The sequence below is a fragment of the Sebastes umbrosus genome, chromosome 17, assembly GCF_015220745.1.
Source record: "Sebastes umbrosus isolate fSebUmb1 chromosome 17, fSebUmb1.pri, whole genome shotgun sequence".
Classification (NCBI taxonomy): Eukaryota; Metazoa; Chordata; class Actinopteri; order Perciformes; family Sebastidae; genus Sebastes; species Sebastes umbrosus.
This window is the reverse complement of record NC_051285.1, coordinates 13,444,627-13,461,693: the sequence shown is the minus strand read 5'-3', so window position 1 is coordinate 13,461,693 and position 17,067 is coordinate 13,444,627. Positions and strand designations below refer to the sequence as shown.

General features: G+C 40.3%; 1 protein-coding gene across 11 annotated transcripts in view; it reads right to left on the bottom strand.

Moving 5' to 3' along the window:
- Window positions 1–17,067, bottom strand: part of fryb (furry homolog b (Drosophila)) — a 73,902-nt gene that overhangs the window by 33,422 nt on the left and 23,413 nt on the right. For 10 of the 11 annotated variants that reach the window (XM_037748832.1, XM_037748825.1, XM_037748828.1 and 7 more), the window contains exons 2-14: window positions 12,724–12,917; window positions 11,547–11,600; window positions 11,317–11,456; window positions 10,328–10,418; window positions 9,026–9,105; window positions 8,666–8,746; window positions 6,436–6,604; window positions 5,975–6,067; window positions 5,104–5,202; window positions 2,188–2,289; window positions 1,636–1,739; window positions 1,170–1,278; window positions 664–750 (exon numbers count right to left, since the gene is read on the bottom strand). In XM_037748832.1, the coding sequence (XP_037604760.1) occupies window positions 664–750; window positions 1,170–1,278; window positions 1,636–1,739; window positions 2,188–2,289; window positions 5,104–5,202; window positions 5,975–6,067; window positions 6,436–6,604; window positions 8,666–8,746; window positions 9,026–9,105; window positions 10,328–10,418; window positions 11,317–11,456; window positions 11,547–11,600; window positions 12,724–12,843 (1,329 nt within the window). In that variant the 5' untranslated portion in view covers window positions 12,844–12,917. Of the gene's footprint in view, window positions 1–663; window positions 751–1,169; window positions 1,279–1,635; window positions 1,740–2,187; window positions 2,290–5,103; window positions 5,203–5,974; window positions 6,068–6,435; window positions 6,605–8,665; window positions 8,747–9,025; window positions 9,106–10,327; window positions 10,419–11,316; window positions 11,457–11,546; window positions 11,601–12,723; window positions 12,918–15,000; window positions 15,931–17,067 lie in introns of those variants that run through there. The other variant, XM_037748830.1, reaches the window with a different exon arrangement.

Below are 17,067 nucleotides of genomic sequence, written 5' to 3'. Positions count from 1 at the left end.
GAAAATCCTGATGTCTTCCTGAAATTGTAAATATTTTGGAATTATTCATAACACACTATTGTGAGTGTTTATAATGTTTTATTGTGGTTAAAAGAGTATTCAGATCAAAACTAATGCAGCAGAACCAGAGATACTATCTTTTTTATTCCATGCATACTTTTTCCTTGTCAAAACCTGGCGCCTACATTACCCATAATGCAACTAGACCTTGGTTGGAGATTCTGGAGTGTTATGGTAGTAGCAGGTAACTTAGCCTTGAGCCGCTAGCCTCAAGCAGAGATGAGGAGTTGGCTACAGGGTTCTGGTAAGCACACTTCTTTCTAACTCCACATCTCCAGATTAATTTCATTTTCAAACTTGTAGTCTTCATGATGGAGTGACCCTTAAATCTGCAGTGATTTTAATGATTTGTCTCTGATTATATGACCAGAATCCTGTTATCACATTGCATATAATCAACCCGGAGTGCATATCTTTACTACAGCTGAAAAAGTCCTTATTTAAAGCACCAACAGAGAGCATACAGTTCTTCACCTTCCTCGCTGACTCAGGACTACAAATAAGAACTGGAATGCTCATCCTCGTAACATGGCCAGGGGATACACTGTTGATCTGTGTGCGATTGTGTGCGCACGATTGAATGTCTGTGTATGCTCTCTTTACCTCTGGGTTGAGACTGAAGGCTTTGGCAGGTTTCCCAACACTCAGCAGATCAAATATGATCTCCTTCATGGCGAAATCCAGTCTCTCCTGAACAGAGGACAAACAAACCGATGTTAACAGGATTTCAGAGTTAATGACAAATAACACAAGATGTGTAAAGACAAGATAATGTATGGATATAATACGTTTTTATGATCTATTTATGTGTTATTTACACTAAATGTCATATATGCAGTTTGGTAATCGTGTATTATCGGAGCAACTGTGGGAGTAGGTACTGAAATTTTATATTTTTAGCTTTTAACCAGTTTCTGCAACTCTGTCAGCTAAGAATTTTTGATTAACCGGTGTTTGTGTTTCTCAGTGATAGCGGAGAGAAGTACAGAATAAATCTTGGAAGTTGGCACATTGTTGGCTCCACACTAAACACAACAACCCCCCCTTCATTTCTCATGACCTGAGGCAGAAAGGAGCAACCTAGATGTGTGCGCAAATGTGATACACACCTGTGCGATAAACTGGATAATCTTGACAAAAATATTCAGGGGCATGTCTCTGGGCACGACGCTCCGACTCCCTTTGGGGAACAGAGTGGAGGTGATGGATGTCAGACGGCTGGGGGGGAAGAAGGAGAGACGAGAGAAAGGAGACACAGGCAGAGAGGGGAGGGAAAGTGTTGAGAAATAAGTTAAGTACCTCAGCAAAATCATTACATGTTTCTCTTTTTAAAAAGGTACGGTGTGTAGGATTTGGCAGCATCTAGTGGTGTGGTTGCAGACTGCAACCAACTGAGTACCCCTCCGCTTACTCCTCCCTGTCCAAGACTGCGGTAACATGAGCCGACAAGTGCCGACAAACAGAGTTTGTTCATGACAATTATAACAAGGTTTCACAATATAGTAAACGGAGACATATTGATGCTAAAAAAAGTTCATCTTGTTGATCAGAAATATAACAACATGGGGCTGTTACCTCTGTGTTCCAGTGTTGCTCTCGCACTTTATTCGGATCATGTAGACCCACAGCAGGCGGTAGAGTGATTCGAGAGCCACGCGTGCCATCTTGGGGTCTTTATTCTGCATTCAGACAAAGATTTATTGTGTTTCACCAGGTCCAGGTGCACTATTTCACATACCTACATCTTAGAAAAATGTTTCACAGGGCTTCCTCTCAGCCAAAAAGACATACCAAGACAGGTATTCCTCACATATTGTACCTTGATTTATTCTATGCACTACATACACTGCTTCCTCAGCATATACAGTGTGATAAGGAATCAAACAGAAGTCTAAATGAGCCCACGTCAATCACCATGTTCTCAACCTGCGGTGTTTCCCTCGAGGCAATACATACTGATGGTTGATTTAATAGCTGAAGAGGTATTAGGTATTGCTAGTGCAGCAGTGTGGGCATGTGCCATTTGTCGCTTTGTCAAAATCATTCCCCAGACATTTATTGCACAGACTGCATTGTTTGAGTACAACACTGCTTGTGATCTTTCAAATAACCCCCGCCATTACCTACCTTGAGGTTTGAGAGGCAGTTGTTGAGGAAAATGTGCCAGCGGCTGAGGAAGAACTGCTTCTGACTGACACACAGCAGGCAGGTCACCAGAGGATACAGAGCCTGGCATGGAGAGAGAGAGACGACAGACGGGAGACATTTGCATCAGGTGCATCAAATTCAAAGTTCATTCATTGAATGTAAATATAAAATGAAGGACTCAGGCTGTCTTCCTCACCAGTTTTCTACACGCATGCAGCTTATTACTTTGAAATTGTTTTTAGACGCTGAATCTTTTAAAACGCATAATATGTATTTTCTGCCGCTAGGGGGCTCTCAATCGAAACAATTATAAAAAGGAGTAGTTTGATGACGCCGTGAAGTGGCGTGGGATCATGGGAGTTGGCGTCTTCACCATTGCCGATGAAAATGTATCTGATAAATGTATTCTTTCCTCGCTCTCTGATATATCATCCATTGTTTCCTGTGTTTCCCTGGATATAATAGGAGGGAAACTAGAAGGGACGACCTGGATATGTCGTCATTGACAGGAGACAAAATAAATCGCTCCGTTCCCATTAATATAATGGAGGATTTCTGTGGGTTTGAACATTGTTGGAAACATTTGGGATAATGTAGGTACACTACTAAACAAATGTATAACATACTGTAGGTAGTCATTTTTAGCCATCTTTAGCCATTTCAATGCGGAAATGTTACATAATACACCTTTAATGACGTCCATCTGAAATTTCTGAGCTCTTCTTCTATCATTTAAAACCAATTACATTATTTCAGATGAAGCTTTTCACAATCATGTTCCACTTGTTTCAGGCCTCATAAATCCCTCATTAACCTGTTTTTTTCCCCCTCAATTATCTATGTCTTCCTCTCTGGAATTGAGTCAATTTAACGAAACAAAACACTTATTTCTCTGTGCTTTATCTTTCCACTAGGTTTCATTAGAAGAATGGGGGAGCCTCACGTTTAATTCATTCATGGATTTGGAAATGTGAACACATTTTTTCTTTCATTTCATGGACAAAATTAAAGCAACAACATTTTGAACTAGGGCTGTCCTCGACCTAAGAAAGTCATTGATTAGTTGATTTAATTGACAGATCTGTAAAATTGAGTTTCTCCACAAAGAACCAGACAAATGCACCACTTTGAATCTCGTGTTTACCAGAGATGTGCTCATAAGTTTCTTACAAATAAGTCATTCAGCATGAAAAAGCGTAAAAAATTACTAATCGACTAAAAAACTCTTAGTCGGCTAAGACCAAAACGACCGATTAGTCAACTAATCGACTTAAGAGGAGGCAGCCCTAGTTTGAACAATAGACCCATGTCCACCCGTGTCGCAGCCTCCTTCAATAGGCTTTGATTTCTCGTGTGACAATAAATGGGAGCCGAACTCTACATGAACAAAAATACACAATCAGCCTCATAACTTATTTCAAATGAACCGAACTGTTCGAATTTTTTACCTGAACCATTTCATCCCTAATACCAATACACAAGTTTATAGAAAACTTTCAACATAAAGTTCACATACAGGAATGTGAACTTGGTGTCTCGTCTGTTCAGTCTATCTGGTAAGATTGTGTAAGTCTGCATGCAGATCATTCTTTAACATGAATGTGAGTCCAGTTACACCCTCGTCATAAATGCTTTTGGAAAATAATCGGTTTGAGGAGCGCATGATTTACCTGTCACTCCTTATCAAAGTTGGCATTTTGTTATCTGTCTCTCTCGCTCTCAGTGTCTCCTCTCTCTCAGGTAATGTCAAAGAAAAACAATTACTGAAATGTACCACATTATTGCCATTCCTATCATGTCTGTCCATTCTGCTCTGACATGGCAGGTTATTGTTTATTTGTGTGCATGCATGCATGGCTGTGCGTTGTTCGCTAAGAAAAAGTGAAAACAAAATACAGTATGTGTGCAGAGAGGTGTGTCAAGCATGATTTGTTCTGAGTATTTTGGAGAATCCGACGAAGGAAATGCGCGTACTGTCTGCAGCCCCGAGGACAAGTCTGTGTCACAGCAGCAGGAACCCGTCCAACCCTTATCACAAATAGCAACAGCAACCAACAATAATGCAACACGGCAGCCTGGTGCCATGTTTTGTTATCCAATTTGTCTATCAGATGGCTGTGGAATACAACCCAAAGGTGGGGCAACATTTAGGGGAAAACTAAAGGCAATGCCTCAGAAAGCATTGCTCTGCTGGACTACAAAAAAGCTTCATCTTATCAAGTCATAAAACATTACTTTCTTAAAACCAATCAAAAAGATAATAATAAAGAAAGATTAAGGTAGGTTACGCACTAAAATACATAAAAACAATTAACATGAGTTTTGAAAATACTTGAAACAAATCGATTTGCAGTGGAAAGATTTTTAAAAAACGTATTGGATGGGCTGTATTTCTCTCGACTATTGGAACTAAACTACAGACAAAAAGAAATTTATAGGAAAGATTAACAAGGAAGCTTTTGTTACCAGGAAATAATGTAGTTCAATTTTGGTAATACTGCATCCGAGATTGTTTCCTGATCTATTATTTCCTTAACATTAATTATTAAAACTTTTAGGCAGTGACAAGGGGAATTTTCAAACCAGTCCTGACAGTCAAACAGCGTCGTTTTGCTTGTTTGTGTAGGACCACTATCTTAATAAGGGAGAAGTACTGATATCTAATTAGCTGATTCCCCTGCCTGTTTCTCTGCCGTGGACAAATATTGCCCATCTGGCACTGCTACAAAAAACTAGCCTGTGTACTGAATACTGCACTCCTGCCTCCTTTCCATAGAGAAATAAAAAGCCCACATGTTGGGAGAGTTACAGTAAGTGCTTTCACTGATTGCTGTTAATGGAGAGGAAATGAAGAGAGATGAGCAGAGATGAAACAGAATATGAAGAGAAACTTACCAGAGAGTGTTTCTTCCTAGAGGACAGGTCCAGTGTGGTATCGTACAAGCTTTCTACGAAATTTCGTAGACACGGTACGTTCACCTCGTTCTTCACAGTCTAGGGGGAGGACGAATAACCCAAAAGTTAGTTTGGAGAAGTGTTTTTACAAGACTCAAACCCTACTTGATGCATACAGACCGATAAGACACTATGTATTCAGTTCAGGTTACGATTTAGGTTATTCTGTAAGGGATAATGTACAGCGAGCCGGTCATTGTTGTGAAATAAACCCCGACAGGGCGATGTGGCAATGACCCTGAAGGGGTTTATTTCACAACAATGACCCGCTAGCTGTACATTATCCCGCTTATTACACGGCTACTTACTTAAGAAATCAATAATTTGACACAAAAATGGTCCGCCAGAGTCAGACATCAGAACTGAGCCCATAGCAACGGTCTGTTATACATAGCAACGGTCTGCTATAAAGAAATAACAGACTGTAGAATGCCATGATTGACCAATCAGAATTGAGTATTCAACAAAGTCGTGTAATCATAATATATTTAGACCAGCAGATGCCGTGTACAGCTGGATGACAGACATACTTTTTATTTAAAGCTACTACGAGGTGTGTTGATCATGTTGGACATGTGTTGGCACGATGACAAGCATTAAGAATAACTATATAGAAATAGCCAATCTTCTCGCTGATGGTCTTATTTACTTATGTCGTAGGTCATATAGGGTGTGACTGTTTCATAACCAGTTAAAAGTTCCTCAAAGTAACTTTAAAAGACAAACAATAACTTCAATGTGACTCTGGCTTTAAAAAGAATCCAAAAGTGCACTGAGTGGTGTTCTCAGCAGTAAGATGAAATGCACTTACAGCAGCTACAGGTACGAGTATCTCCACGAAGAGGCCGGCTAATGAGTGCTTAATGTCTTTATCCTTCACTTCCAAGAAATACTGCGCGCACTCCTGAAGAGAGAAAGAGAGTCAGAGACAGTTAGAGAAAACAATGTGTGTACATGATAATTCTGTTAATGCAAAGTCACTGGTTCTAAATAATCCCTGCATCGTTATGGGCGAAGGAAATGAGAAACATTCTCACCCCTGCAATTACCATCAAAGGGCCAATAAACAAACACTTTACTCCTAATTGCGTCAGTGGAACGTCTCGGTAGTCGATACGATAGCTCTTTGATAGCACTAAACTGCTTCCGGACATGAATGTATGCAGAGAAAGAAGCACGTCAGTCCTGTAAACACTCCTTGAGATTCCTAAACCAGAGCCTCTTTACAACTTGCTGGCATGTAAATAACAGGTTAAGTGATGTCAGCTCTACCTGCATGAACTGGAAGGAGGCTTCGAAGTCTTCCACCGGGTACATTTTGATGCGGAAGAACTTGAGTCCCATGATGAGGCTGATGGTGGACTGGATGACGTAGGGGCTCTGCTCCTTCTGTCTCAGCTCCTTCAGCTCGGAGATGAACTTCTTCCTCACTGCTGGGAACCTGCCGGGGAAATGGCAAACAGATGTGAACAGGCGCTCTATTCTCTGGAGTGTTAGGAAATGTTTTCATACCCAGATCTCAGCTGGTTTGTGGAATTACTACAACAAAGCAGCAAACATTTCTTTCCATGTGTGTTTATTTGCTAATATTAAACTTTCTCCTGTATGCACCTGTTTTTTTTGCTTGTGTGTGTGTTTGCGCACCATCCAAATAGATTTTACCAACAGTGCTCTGCAGGCCTATATTTAGAATGGCATCTGGAGGGGTGATGTGGAGGGAATGTGTATGCGTGCACTTGTTCTTTGGGCGTCTGCGTTTTTTTTTTGCGCATTCTTCACAAGGGTTGCCACAGCAGTTAAGTAAGTGGAACAGTCATCGGCCTTCTGTTTAGCGTTTAAATAAGATACACATAAACACTGTGATCCATAAACCAAGCTGTAAAAACACGAACATAATGCCAAGAATAAAGTATGCGCCCAGATTGTTTATTGCCTGTGTGTACTCAACCTTTTCACAGCCCTGTGTGTAAATAATGTACTACAAATGAATGACACTGGAAAGGGTGTCAGAAATTAACTAAGACGCTTAATCAAGTGGAAAACCCACCATCTATGCAAGAGACGGTCTGCCTCTGCTAGACCAGATCTCAAAGTACTGACTTTGATCCATTATTAAATCGATGACTGTTATTAGTGTCCTGTGTGTGTGTGTGTGTGTGTGTGTGTGTGTGTGTGTGTGTGTGGGTGTGCGTGTGACAGCAGTGACTGAGCCGCCCTCTGAACCTCCTCCATCACAGTAATAACCTCCTGGAAAATGGGAACAGTGCTCATCTCTCATCACAACATTACACAGACGGAGGACCATCATCTGGAGTGTCATTATCCTCAGTTGCCACCCCACACACACACACACACACACACACACACACACACGTATTTACCAACACACACAACCAGACTACTACTGTAGCACACAGGGAAGAGCAGGCATTTGTTTCTTTTCCTCACTTGTAGTCAAGACAGCATTAGTAATCGCTGTTTCCACTGAAAAGGGGGTCAAGAGGAGGACAGGTAGCTACTGTAACTACATATTCAATACCTGGATTACATATTTTGCCTTTACTGAGAGTAAAGACATGAAGAATTTCATTCTAAACTGTAAAAATAAATAAATAAATCCACATTTAAAACTGAAATGTAGATATTTAAACGGTACTGTTTGTAAGTTTTTACACGTATAAACGTTTTTTAATCGTTTTTTATGCCAATGTTTGAACAGGTTGTAACCCAACTTAAAAAAATTAGACCTTCCGCAACTCTCTGTGTTTCCTCTATCAGCCTGTAGACTGCTTTTAATGTAAAGAATGCGGGACGATTTTTCTTGGAAAATCCGTCTCGCAAAACAGGAATGTGACCGATGTCGAGGGAAAACTAGGATCAACATCACCAGCCTTTGATTCATGGAGGGACCTTCGTTTGATTTTGTGTTTAAAATGGACCCCGAGCTGTTCTATTGAACAGGTAAGCTTACATTACTGCCAAGCATGTGAACTATATCTTGATATTGTGGTTTTAGCTGTCAATCACGTTCAATCTCATGTGTGTCCCCTCACTGTTTTGATCGATGCTCGCTCGCGTCTATGTAGTGCAAGCACAAGCATGAGCAACAGGATGCTGACTGTGTTTGACGTAACAGCCACAGGTGTCACTGTTAACAAGCAATTTCTGATTCTTACATATAGCCCCTTTAAGTGATAGCCACACATGCCTTGTGAACAGTGGCATAAAAATAAGTGCAATTGTAGCATTTTTAATAGTTGTAAATTCCTTGACTGTACCAGACTGCATCTTCTATAGCTATGTGATATTTTTTAAGAACTTCAGATGATACGTTTTACAGAGATTTTCACTTATATGGGTATGTGGCAAATTGGAGATTACCTCAACAAATTTGCAACAAACAATCCGAAAAAACATAACATTGATGCTGTTGATATACAAACATTTAAAGTGCATGCACACACAAACACACATGTAGTATAAACACTAATTTGCACATTACCTGGACTGAGCTACAACTCCCACTACTTCAGCATAGAGGTCAGCCACTATGTGCATGTTGCCTGTGTTGGGTCCCAGATACCTAAAGAAGTAAACACAACAATTAATATTATAGTATATAGTACGGTGCAGAACTGTAATAACAATACACACATTTGTTATATTTATTTTTATGTATAAGATATATATATATATATTTGTTTATATAAGAGCTGTGCATAAATGCATTTTGATGTCAAAACTGCATGTGAATATGTTGCAGTTGGTCAAAAAGTGAAGACAGTATGCACTTTTTACAAATTGCGCTTCATTCAATAAATTCTAGTAAATTATTTGTGTTTCCATATGTGATCATTCTTACCCTTCTTTGTATTTGAAGTGCTTGAAGGTCAGGTTTATGACTTCTTGGATGAGTCCATCCAAAAGGGGATGGAGGGGGATCTGGATTGAAATAAAAATAATTTTATTCTGAATCCCGTCTCGATGTATATGAACATTTAACTAAAACAATACGTCCAAATAAAAAGTGCTGTTTCTATGTATTCTGCTCACAGTCTGGGGAGCTTGGCGCGCAATATATTTGCATATTCTTGACTGGATCAAGAATATGCAAATTACTCTTTGTATTTGCTTTAATTTAGTTGCAGTTTCACATGAGTGGGGTGGGAAATACTGCACAACTGGTAACAAGTAGGTTGTTAAAGGGAAAATTCACTTGGATGTCCATTTAGTGTTGATGGTAAATGTAGTCCATTGAAGCAATAAATTCCTCAGTCCATGCTATATTGACCGAGAAAGCTGAGTTCACCTGCTCACGGAGTCGTGCCGGCAGAGCCTACATGCACCAGGATGCACTGCGTGCCAGCTTCTGATGTCCATGTTCCCCATAATCCATATCCTCTTGCATAGCTAATGCAGCCGCAGCCTCTCTCTGCTGTATTTCTTCTGACGTATGCTCTGACTCGAATAAATAAAGCTGAATAACCGATTCAGTCAAAACACTGTAAAAAGTATCCATAACATCCTCTGCACTCATATTTTGGGATGCCATTGCTAGTTTGCAATATAAGCGAAGTGAAGGAGGACGTTTTTTTATTACTTTATTTATGACTGTTTATTTATGACTTTATGGAACTTACAAACAGGTTTAGGAAGGTCTTTTCTTCGAGCGGCATCTAGAGCATGCTCGCCCCCTGGCTACCCAGAGGCGGAGACTAGAAATCCAAGTTGAAATAGCAGCCTGTAGTTCTTCCTTGCATCCAACTATGTCACTGTCACGTCAAATGACGGTGCTGAATGCAGGAAGAACAACAGATTTTGCAGCTTTCTCGGTCAATATAGCATGCACTGAGGAATTTATTGCTTCAATTGACTACACTGAACATCCACATAAAAGGTGGTGAATTTTCCCTTTAATCAAAGAAGGGTGTGTTAAATATTCAAATTGTTTCCTGTGATTGTTTACATCCTACAGTATTATACAGGCATCTGTATAAAAGGATTCAAACAAAGGTACAAACGGAACTTTACCAGCATGTCTTGGTTCCCAGTGATTGAGGACAGACTTTTCCCTTTTAAAAGTTAAACCCACTCATGCTAATAAATTTGAGGAGACAAACAGCGCAGTGCAGACTTATTGATCACACTGTAAATTGAGACTCACCTGCTTCAAAACTTCTATAAGCACTAGAGAAAAGATGAAGTCTATTGCCAGATCTCTCCGCTCCAATAAGTAGTCTTTCTGTTGCTCATCACTGAGACAGAAACAAAGAAACAGAAACATTAGTTATGACATTCACTGTAACAGTGCTCTTCTTGCCTTTGTACTCATCACAAGTGAGAATCTGCTTTTATTAAATTTCCATTAATTAATTCCTTGTAGACACCATCTGATCCACTATGTAACTGTGTGTACTCAGTGTGCAGTTTGTCCGAGATTTGGAAACAAGCTTCTGCAAAGAGGACAACACCTTCAGTTCTGGATTAGTTGTAACACTAGTGCCATTTATTTGTGTATTTTTTCAACGGCAGTATTGTTTTAAATTAGACTTTGTTTTTCTGCTGTTTGTGTGGCAGGGCTATCAACAAATAGACTGTTGTACTAACAGTATTGCTTATTGTTTATTGCCTCTAAAGGTGAAGTATGGAGGACGGAACCTGCCAGTGACAGCCACCTCATTTGTATAATGAGGCAGAAATACATAAAGAAATGTAAAAAGAAATGTATACAGAAATAAATAAGTTTGGGGAAATAAATACGGGCAAAAATAAATGAATAAATACAAAAAATAATAATAATAAATGCATAAATAAATGCATAAATACATTTTAAAATTACTAAAAATAAATACATACATAATTAAAGGGGAACATTTAACAGAATTGTAAAAAAAAAATAAGGGAATTAATAGAAAGATAAATAAATAAAGTTTTTAATTTCTATCTCTGTGTAAATTCATTTGGGGGAAATGCATAAAACTTGGCAAAACTAATCTGATTTCGATTAAAAAACTTTATGAGCGAGGATGAATTAATCATCTAACATGGTGGTTTGTTGTGTTTTTGTTGTTTTTTGACCATACACTTTTTTTTATGTGTAAGTTAGACCTCCAATTTCCAACTTCTTAGTTGGGTGCAGAGAAGAATTCTCACTTTTTTGACTTGGTGTTAGCTCTGGGTCGATATTCATGGGACTCGTCTTCCAGGCCGTTCTGCCGCTTGTACCAGTCAAACAGAGTCCTCAGGATGGACGGCAGGCAGTACTCTGCTAGAGAACTCATACTGCTGATCAACTAAACACAAAGGAGGAGGAAGAGCAGAGAATGAGAGGTTTATCCCATTCCCAAAATAAGATAATGTTACGATGTGTCCATGTCAGGTACCTGGTCGAACTGTGGGTCCTCTCCTCTCTGCAGAGATTTGTTGAGTGGTTTCTCCTGTGACATGAGAACAGACAGAACATTCATGTCAGAAGAGACAAGAACAAGTAGACATTTTATTATGAAACTTTGAGATAGGAAACTCAAAGTTCAAATGCCTCAAAACTGTTCTAATCAAAACTCAGACTGACCATCTGAATTTGTTTAAATTGATATATCTCCCCACACTCCAGCCTGTATGGCCTGTAAATAATATAGTCTGTAAATACTGAAGACACTTGAAACACAAATGTTGGTGTTGCATTTTTTTTAAGCTAAATGTAAATGTGATCATTGGCTAAGTGCCTAAAACAAGCCCAGAAGCGATTTCATTACTTAGTATCAGACTAGCTGCTTAGGCACTAACCTTGTTATGTTCTTTTCCTGGAACATATCAGGTGTTCAGCACTAAGTCCAATAAACATACATAAAAACTGAGATAAAATGCCAAACCTCTTCACGTCACTATACATTATGGATTGTGCTCAGACATTTGGATTTATATTAAATATAATAATAATAAATAAGCACTAATTAATCCTCTGAACCCAAAGAAGAAGTTTCTGTAACTAACTTTTTGTAGCTGTAGCTGCTCCTCAAATGCACCAGAGGTTATAGAAAACTAGAATTACCACTGGCAAAGCCTATAAGCTTTGATAGTTGACAAATGACTGCAAATAGGTTACAGTGTGTTGCACTGTGAGATGCAAACTAAAAAAGCTAGTTCCTTTTAAAAAAAGATGAGGTATTAACATTCACCATTCAAGTTTGCTAAAATGTAAAATAGGGCCTTTCAAAAGTTTGTACTGTGTGATCATAGAGGACAAATGAGACAAGGTTTATATTTAACCCTGATGAGAAATAGGTTACAGAAAACAGATTAAAATCAAAATGAAATATTTGTTAGGTGGTTTTTAAATTTGGTTATATTATTTATAAGCCATAATGCTGAGGTTATACTATTTAGCAGTGAGGCACATTGCAGGCATCACTTCCTCTGCACAAAAAAAGATTAGTCAGCATATATTGTCATCAAATGCCACTCTGAATAACACAATCAGGTCAAATGTATACCGAGGGGAATGACGCTGTAACCTGAGAGAGACGAAACAAGATGAGGAACAGATGCAAAGTCACTCACCAGTGGTTCGGCCATGATGATGCGAATCTTGCGTTCGGAGAGCAAGGTGAAGTTGGCAAACAAGCTCTTTAGGACGAACTCGCCCGGCTTACTCTCCGGGTCCACGTTGACGGGCGCCATGACGACAGGACCCTTCCTCTCTCCCAAGGTTCCAGTGACTGGCGGGATGGGCGGCTTCAGTCCCACTGGAGAGGCTGGGGAGAGTCAGGACAGGTCAATTAGTCTAAGACAGTCACTTATTTTCTATGATTTCTAAGCAGATTTATGGATGTTTATTCATGATGGGCATTGGAGATGATATCCTCGGAAAGTGTTAAGTCACACTCATTCTAATAATATGTGTATGTTCAGATTTGACTGAGTTATGACTACGATACGGGTTTCAAAGCACCTTAATTGCCTCCATAAACTGTGTGTCACAGCCACTGCTGGCGCCCCAACTGCTACAATACAAACTGCAAAACTACTGTTATCTTCATACGAGAACCTCTCTGCATTGTACAGCCGAGACACGGACCCTCTCTCCAGCCGCTTGTCTTAATAAACGTCATACTTTGATGAACAAACAGAATTTGTCCCCATCAGAACAACATCTTTTTATCATGTCTTTCTGTAGAGTTAAACCTCCTCAGTCATTATTAATTTGTGTTGAGCGTTTGTCCAAGTCTGACAGGGTACACTTTCCAGGCACACAGATGGACACTCACACACACTGGGCAGTCCATGTTTTCATTTCTCCCTTCTGATTACATCATTAGGGAGATTGGGCACTAATAATTCTTGCAAGACGTAATGATAAGACACACAGAAAAAGATAGACAGGGGCTGCGTCCGAAATCACTCACTACTCAATATATGGTGGGCAATATAGTGTGTTCGCCTTATATAGTGGACTCAAAGTATCCCACAATGCTTCATAAAAAGCAGTGGACAATGATGGTCACTAACCAAGCACTATATACACCATCATGCATTGCGCTGGAGGAAAAAATGGCAGACGGACCAAAAGGAGAGAGAGCGGCGCGATTGAGACAAATCCACAAGTTGTGGCGCATAGGGCTGTGGTGGTGAAGGAATTTCCCCTGCAGATATAATGGTTGGCTCAAAGTGCAATATGCGGTATTATTGGCATTTTTTTTACTTCATCTATCCTGATTTTAGTGCTATAAATAAGCTTTATTATTAGGCTATTATTAGATGACAGTTTTAAAACTAATGAAATACATTTTTATTGTTAAATGCAGAACACTGAAGGGCAATGAGGGGCAGCGTTTTTTTTTTCCAGCTGAGACGCTTTGATTGCGTCTGGTTGTTATGACACGGAATATCCGCGCAAGGTAGAATACTTGCTCACGATATATGTGAAATATGCGAAATATGCGGCGCTGCCATTGCAAAGAAGTTAAAAAGAAAAAACATGAACATACATGTCATGTATTTATTATGGATGGTCTACCAGCAGATGTTGATCTGGCACGTTTTAATGGTGTGTTAACAATGACGTAATTAACGGCAACGAGGAAATGACCTGAGTAGTGTCTGAAAGTGTTTTTTCCTTTTGTCGATGAGCTCATGATATAGTCCTCTATATTGTCCTCTATATAGAACTCCTTGGATAGTGAGTAAGGAGTGGTGAATGAGTGAATGAATTTTGACACAGCCAGGGGAGTGGTTGGAGTCTAGAAGGGTGAAAGACGGACAGACAGATATAAGCAGACAGACGACAGATGGACAGACAGATATAAGCAGGGAGAGGGCATTTCCTGTCATGCGTCTCTCAGAATATTGACATGCCCTTAAAATAGAACAACAAACTCATCACTATAAGAGACGGCGTCTGTGACTATAGACTATAAGAGCTTAAGCAAGACTTAGTGGAAATCTATACTATTATTATTACAAAGAATCATAGGTCAACCAGTACAGTTTATAGGAAAATACAAACACACACAACGGCTGCAACAGTAGCCAACAAAAGGAGACGAAATTTGCAGGTATGATTCCCTGAACAAGGTGCGTAAAATACTTCTTTCCACAAGCAATAATTCACCAGAACATTTCCCAGAAGTGGCTGGTGTGTGTGAGTTAACAACTCGAACCGACCTTTCATGACCACGTGACCTGACCTCACTGGAGAGGTGAGATGTAAACACTAACTCCCAGACAGGACAGGACAGGCCCCCCAGGCCTCATAGGCAGCAACCTGTTTGCGTGAAAGCTGAGCACTCGAATGAGGCGAACATGCGTGCACATGAACACACACCCCTGCACGCTTACCGAGGCCCTTGATGAAGCTGATGACACTAGCCCTGCTCCATCTAGTTGGCACTTCCATGGTGCAGACAGCCAGACAGAGAGACAAGGATACAGTGGGTAAAATGGGTAGAAACGGTGGGATGGAGGAGGGATGGGACACTGGGAGAGGGTAGGAAGTTGAGGAGGGGTAGCTGAGCAGTCTACAAAGTGTAAAACGCAGCTCCCATGATTGACAAGTAAAAGTAATTCCTTGCGGAGAGATTAGCGGCACAGAAGAAGAACTATTCCACCATGACAGCAACTACAGACATCAGAATAATGTCTGGCTTTGGCACTAGGCAGGTTTAACCGAAGCTAAAAGTGTGAAGCTCCATCCTTCAGAAAATGATAGGCAGGTAAAGTGAAAGACGAGCGCCTGGGGCGATAAAGAACCTCTCATGACAGCTGTATTCCACACTCAATCCAAATGAAACAGGAAGATATGCTGTATCCACAGACCGGAAGAGCCATAGCCAGGTTAAAACCGCCCGAGTGAAGACGACTTGACACCTCGGAACGGCGAGTGTTGCAATCACAGAGGAAGAAATGGTGTCAAAATGTCTTCTCAAAATAGCAGAAGAGACGACCAACTCCGTCGTGAGTGAACGCTACCAACGGGGATTGAGAAATATTCCACAGCGCTGCTCCAGCAGAGGCTTGAGTAGATCAGACACTGCATGGGGCCCCATGCTTGAGAGCTACATGAGCCTAACGGACCAACTATCAGTTTCTACTTTAGCTTCTGCTCCGACTCCGGCCCGCCATCACTTCGCTGTACGTCAGCTCCGGTGACCTTGGAATCCACGCATTGGAAAGTGAAATAAAGTGCTTCTTTGAGAGTGGTTTTGTGGCTGCCCTTTAGTTGTCAGTAGCAGTTAAGTAAAGTCTGCTCCTTGTGGAGATCTGACCAGAAGAGTTGGGTTGGAATTTCAACACTGCCCCGAGAGAGAGGAGAGGGGAGGAGGGAGGCGCTATATATAGACCACTGGAGGTCACTCTCTTACATACCCACCACTCCCACTGACCCCCACTCATACACAAGTGCACACACATGCAAACGCAGACATGTACATGTACACATGTACGCAACAATTTTCCGAGGCAGACAGTGACAAATCAGGAAAAGTAAGTAATGTGATTAAACTACAAAGCAAATGGCACTGATCTAATTCAGTGAATACAAGGTTGACTCTAAACAGAGATAATCCGGTAAGGCTTCTCTGTGACATGAATTTAAGATGTGTGTGTGTGTGTGTCTGTGTGTGTGTGTGTGTGTACACGCATGTGTGTGTGAGCCTTATGCGTGTCGGCGGGGAGAAGAGATGAGAGTGGGAAGATGTTGACGGTGTCCGATAAAGCTGTCGATATAGCGCACCAGAGCACCCTCGTATACATTTGCATGACTCAACACTTTGAGAGATGAGTCAGCAGAAATCTGCCACGTCTAGTCAATACAAGCCTACCTTTGTTTAATTACATTTTATGCCCTAAAAGGTTTATTTAAGAGGCTGAGATGCCAAAAAGACTGATGAGTTAGACAAAGGAGGCGGGGAGGACGTACAGAATCGACCTGCATTACTTGATGGACAGAACATTTATCAGCAAATATTATTATTATTATCATTATTATTATATATATTATTGATATTTTTAAAGTTTCCAGCGATTCACATGTGAGGGTTTGATGCCTTTCTTTGTCTTATACGACAGTAAACTGTTTGGGTTTTGGACAAAATAAGACCTTTTTCACTATTTTCTGACATTTTTTTCAGACAAAGCGATTAATAAGAAAATCAAGAGGAAATAATCAGCAGATTAATTGTGGGTAACTGTTAGTTGCAGGCCTAGTAGAGAGACAACTTTACATCTACCTTCATGCATCACGTCGTACCGACAAACAAGCATACTGAAGTGATGAATCACGTCTAACATGTGATGATAACACATGTACGTACCACCTGACGCAAACACACCTTTCAAAACACAAGTCGTCACAGAGAGGTTTGGTAAGCATCGCAACAAGTTTCCTTGGCCTGTAAAAAGATAAAT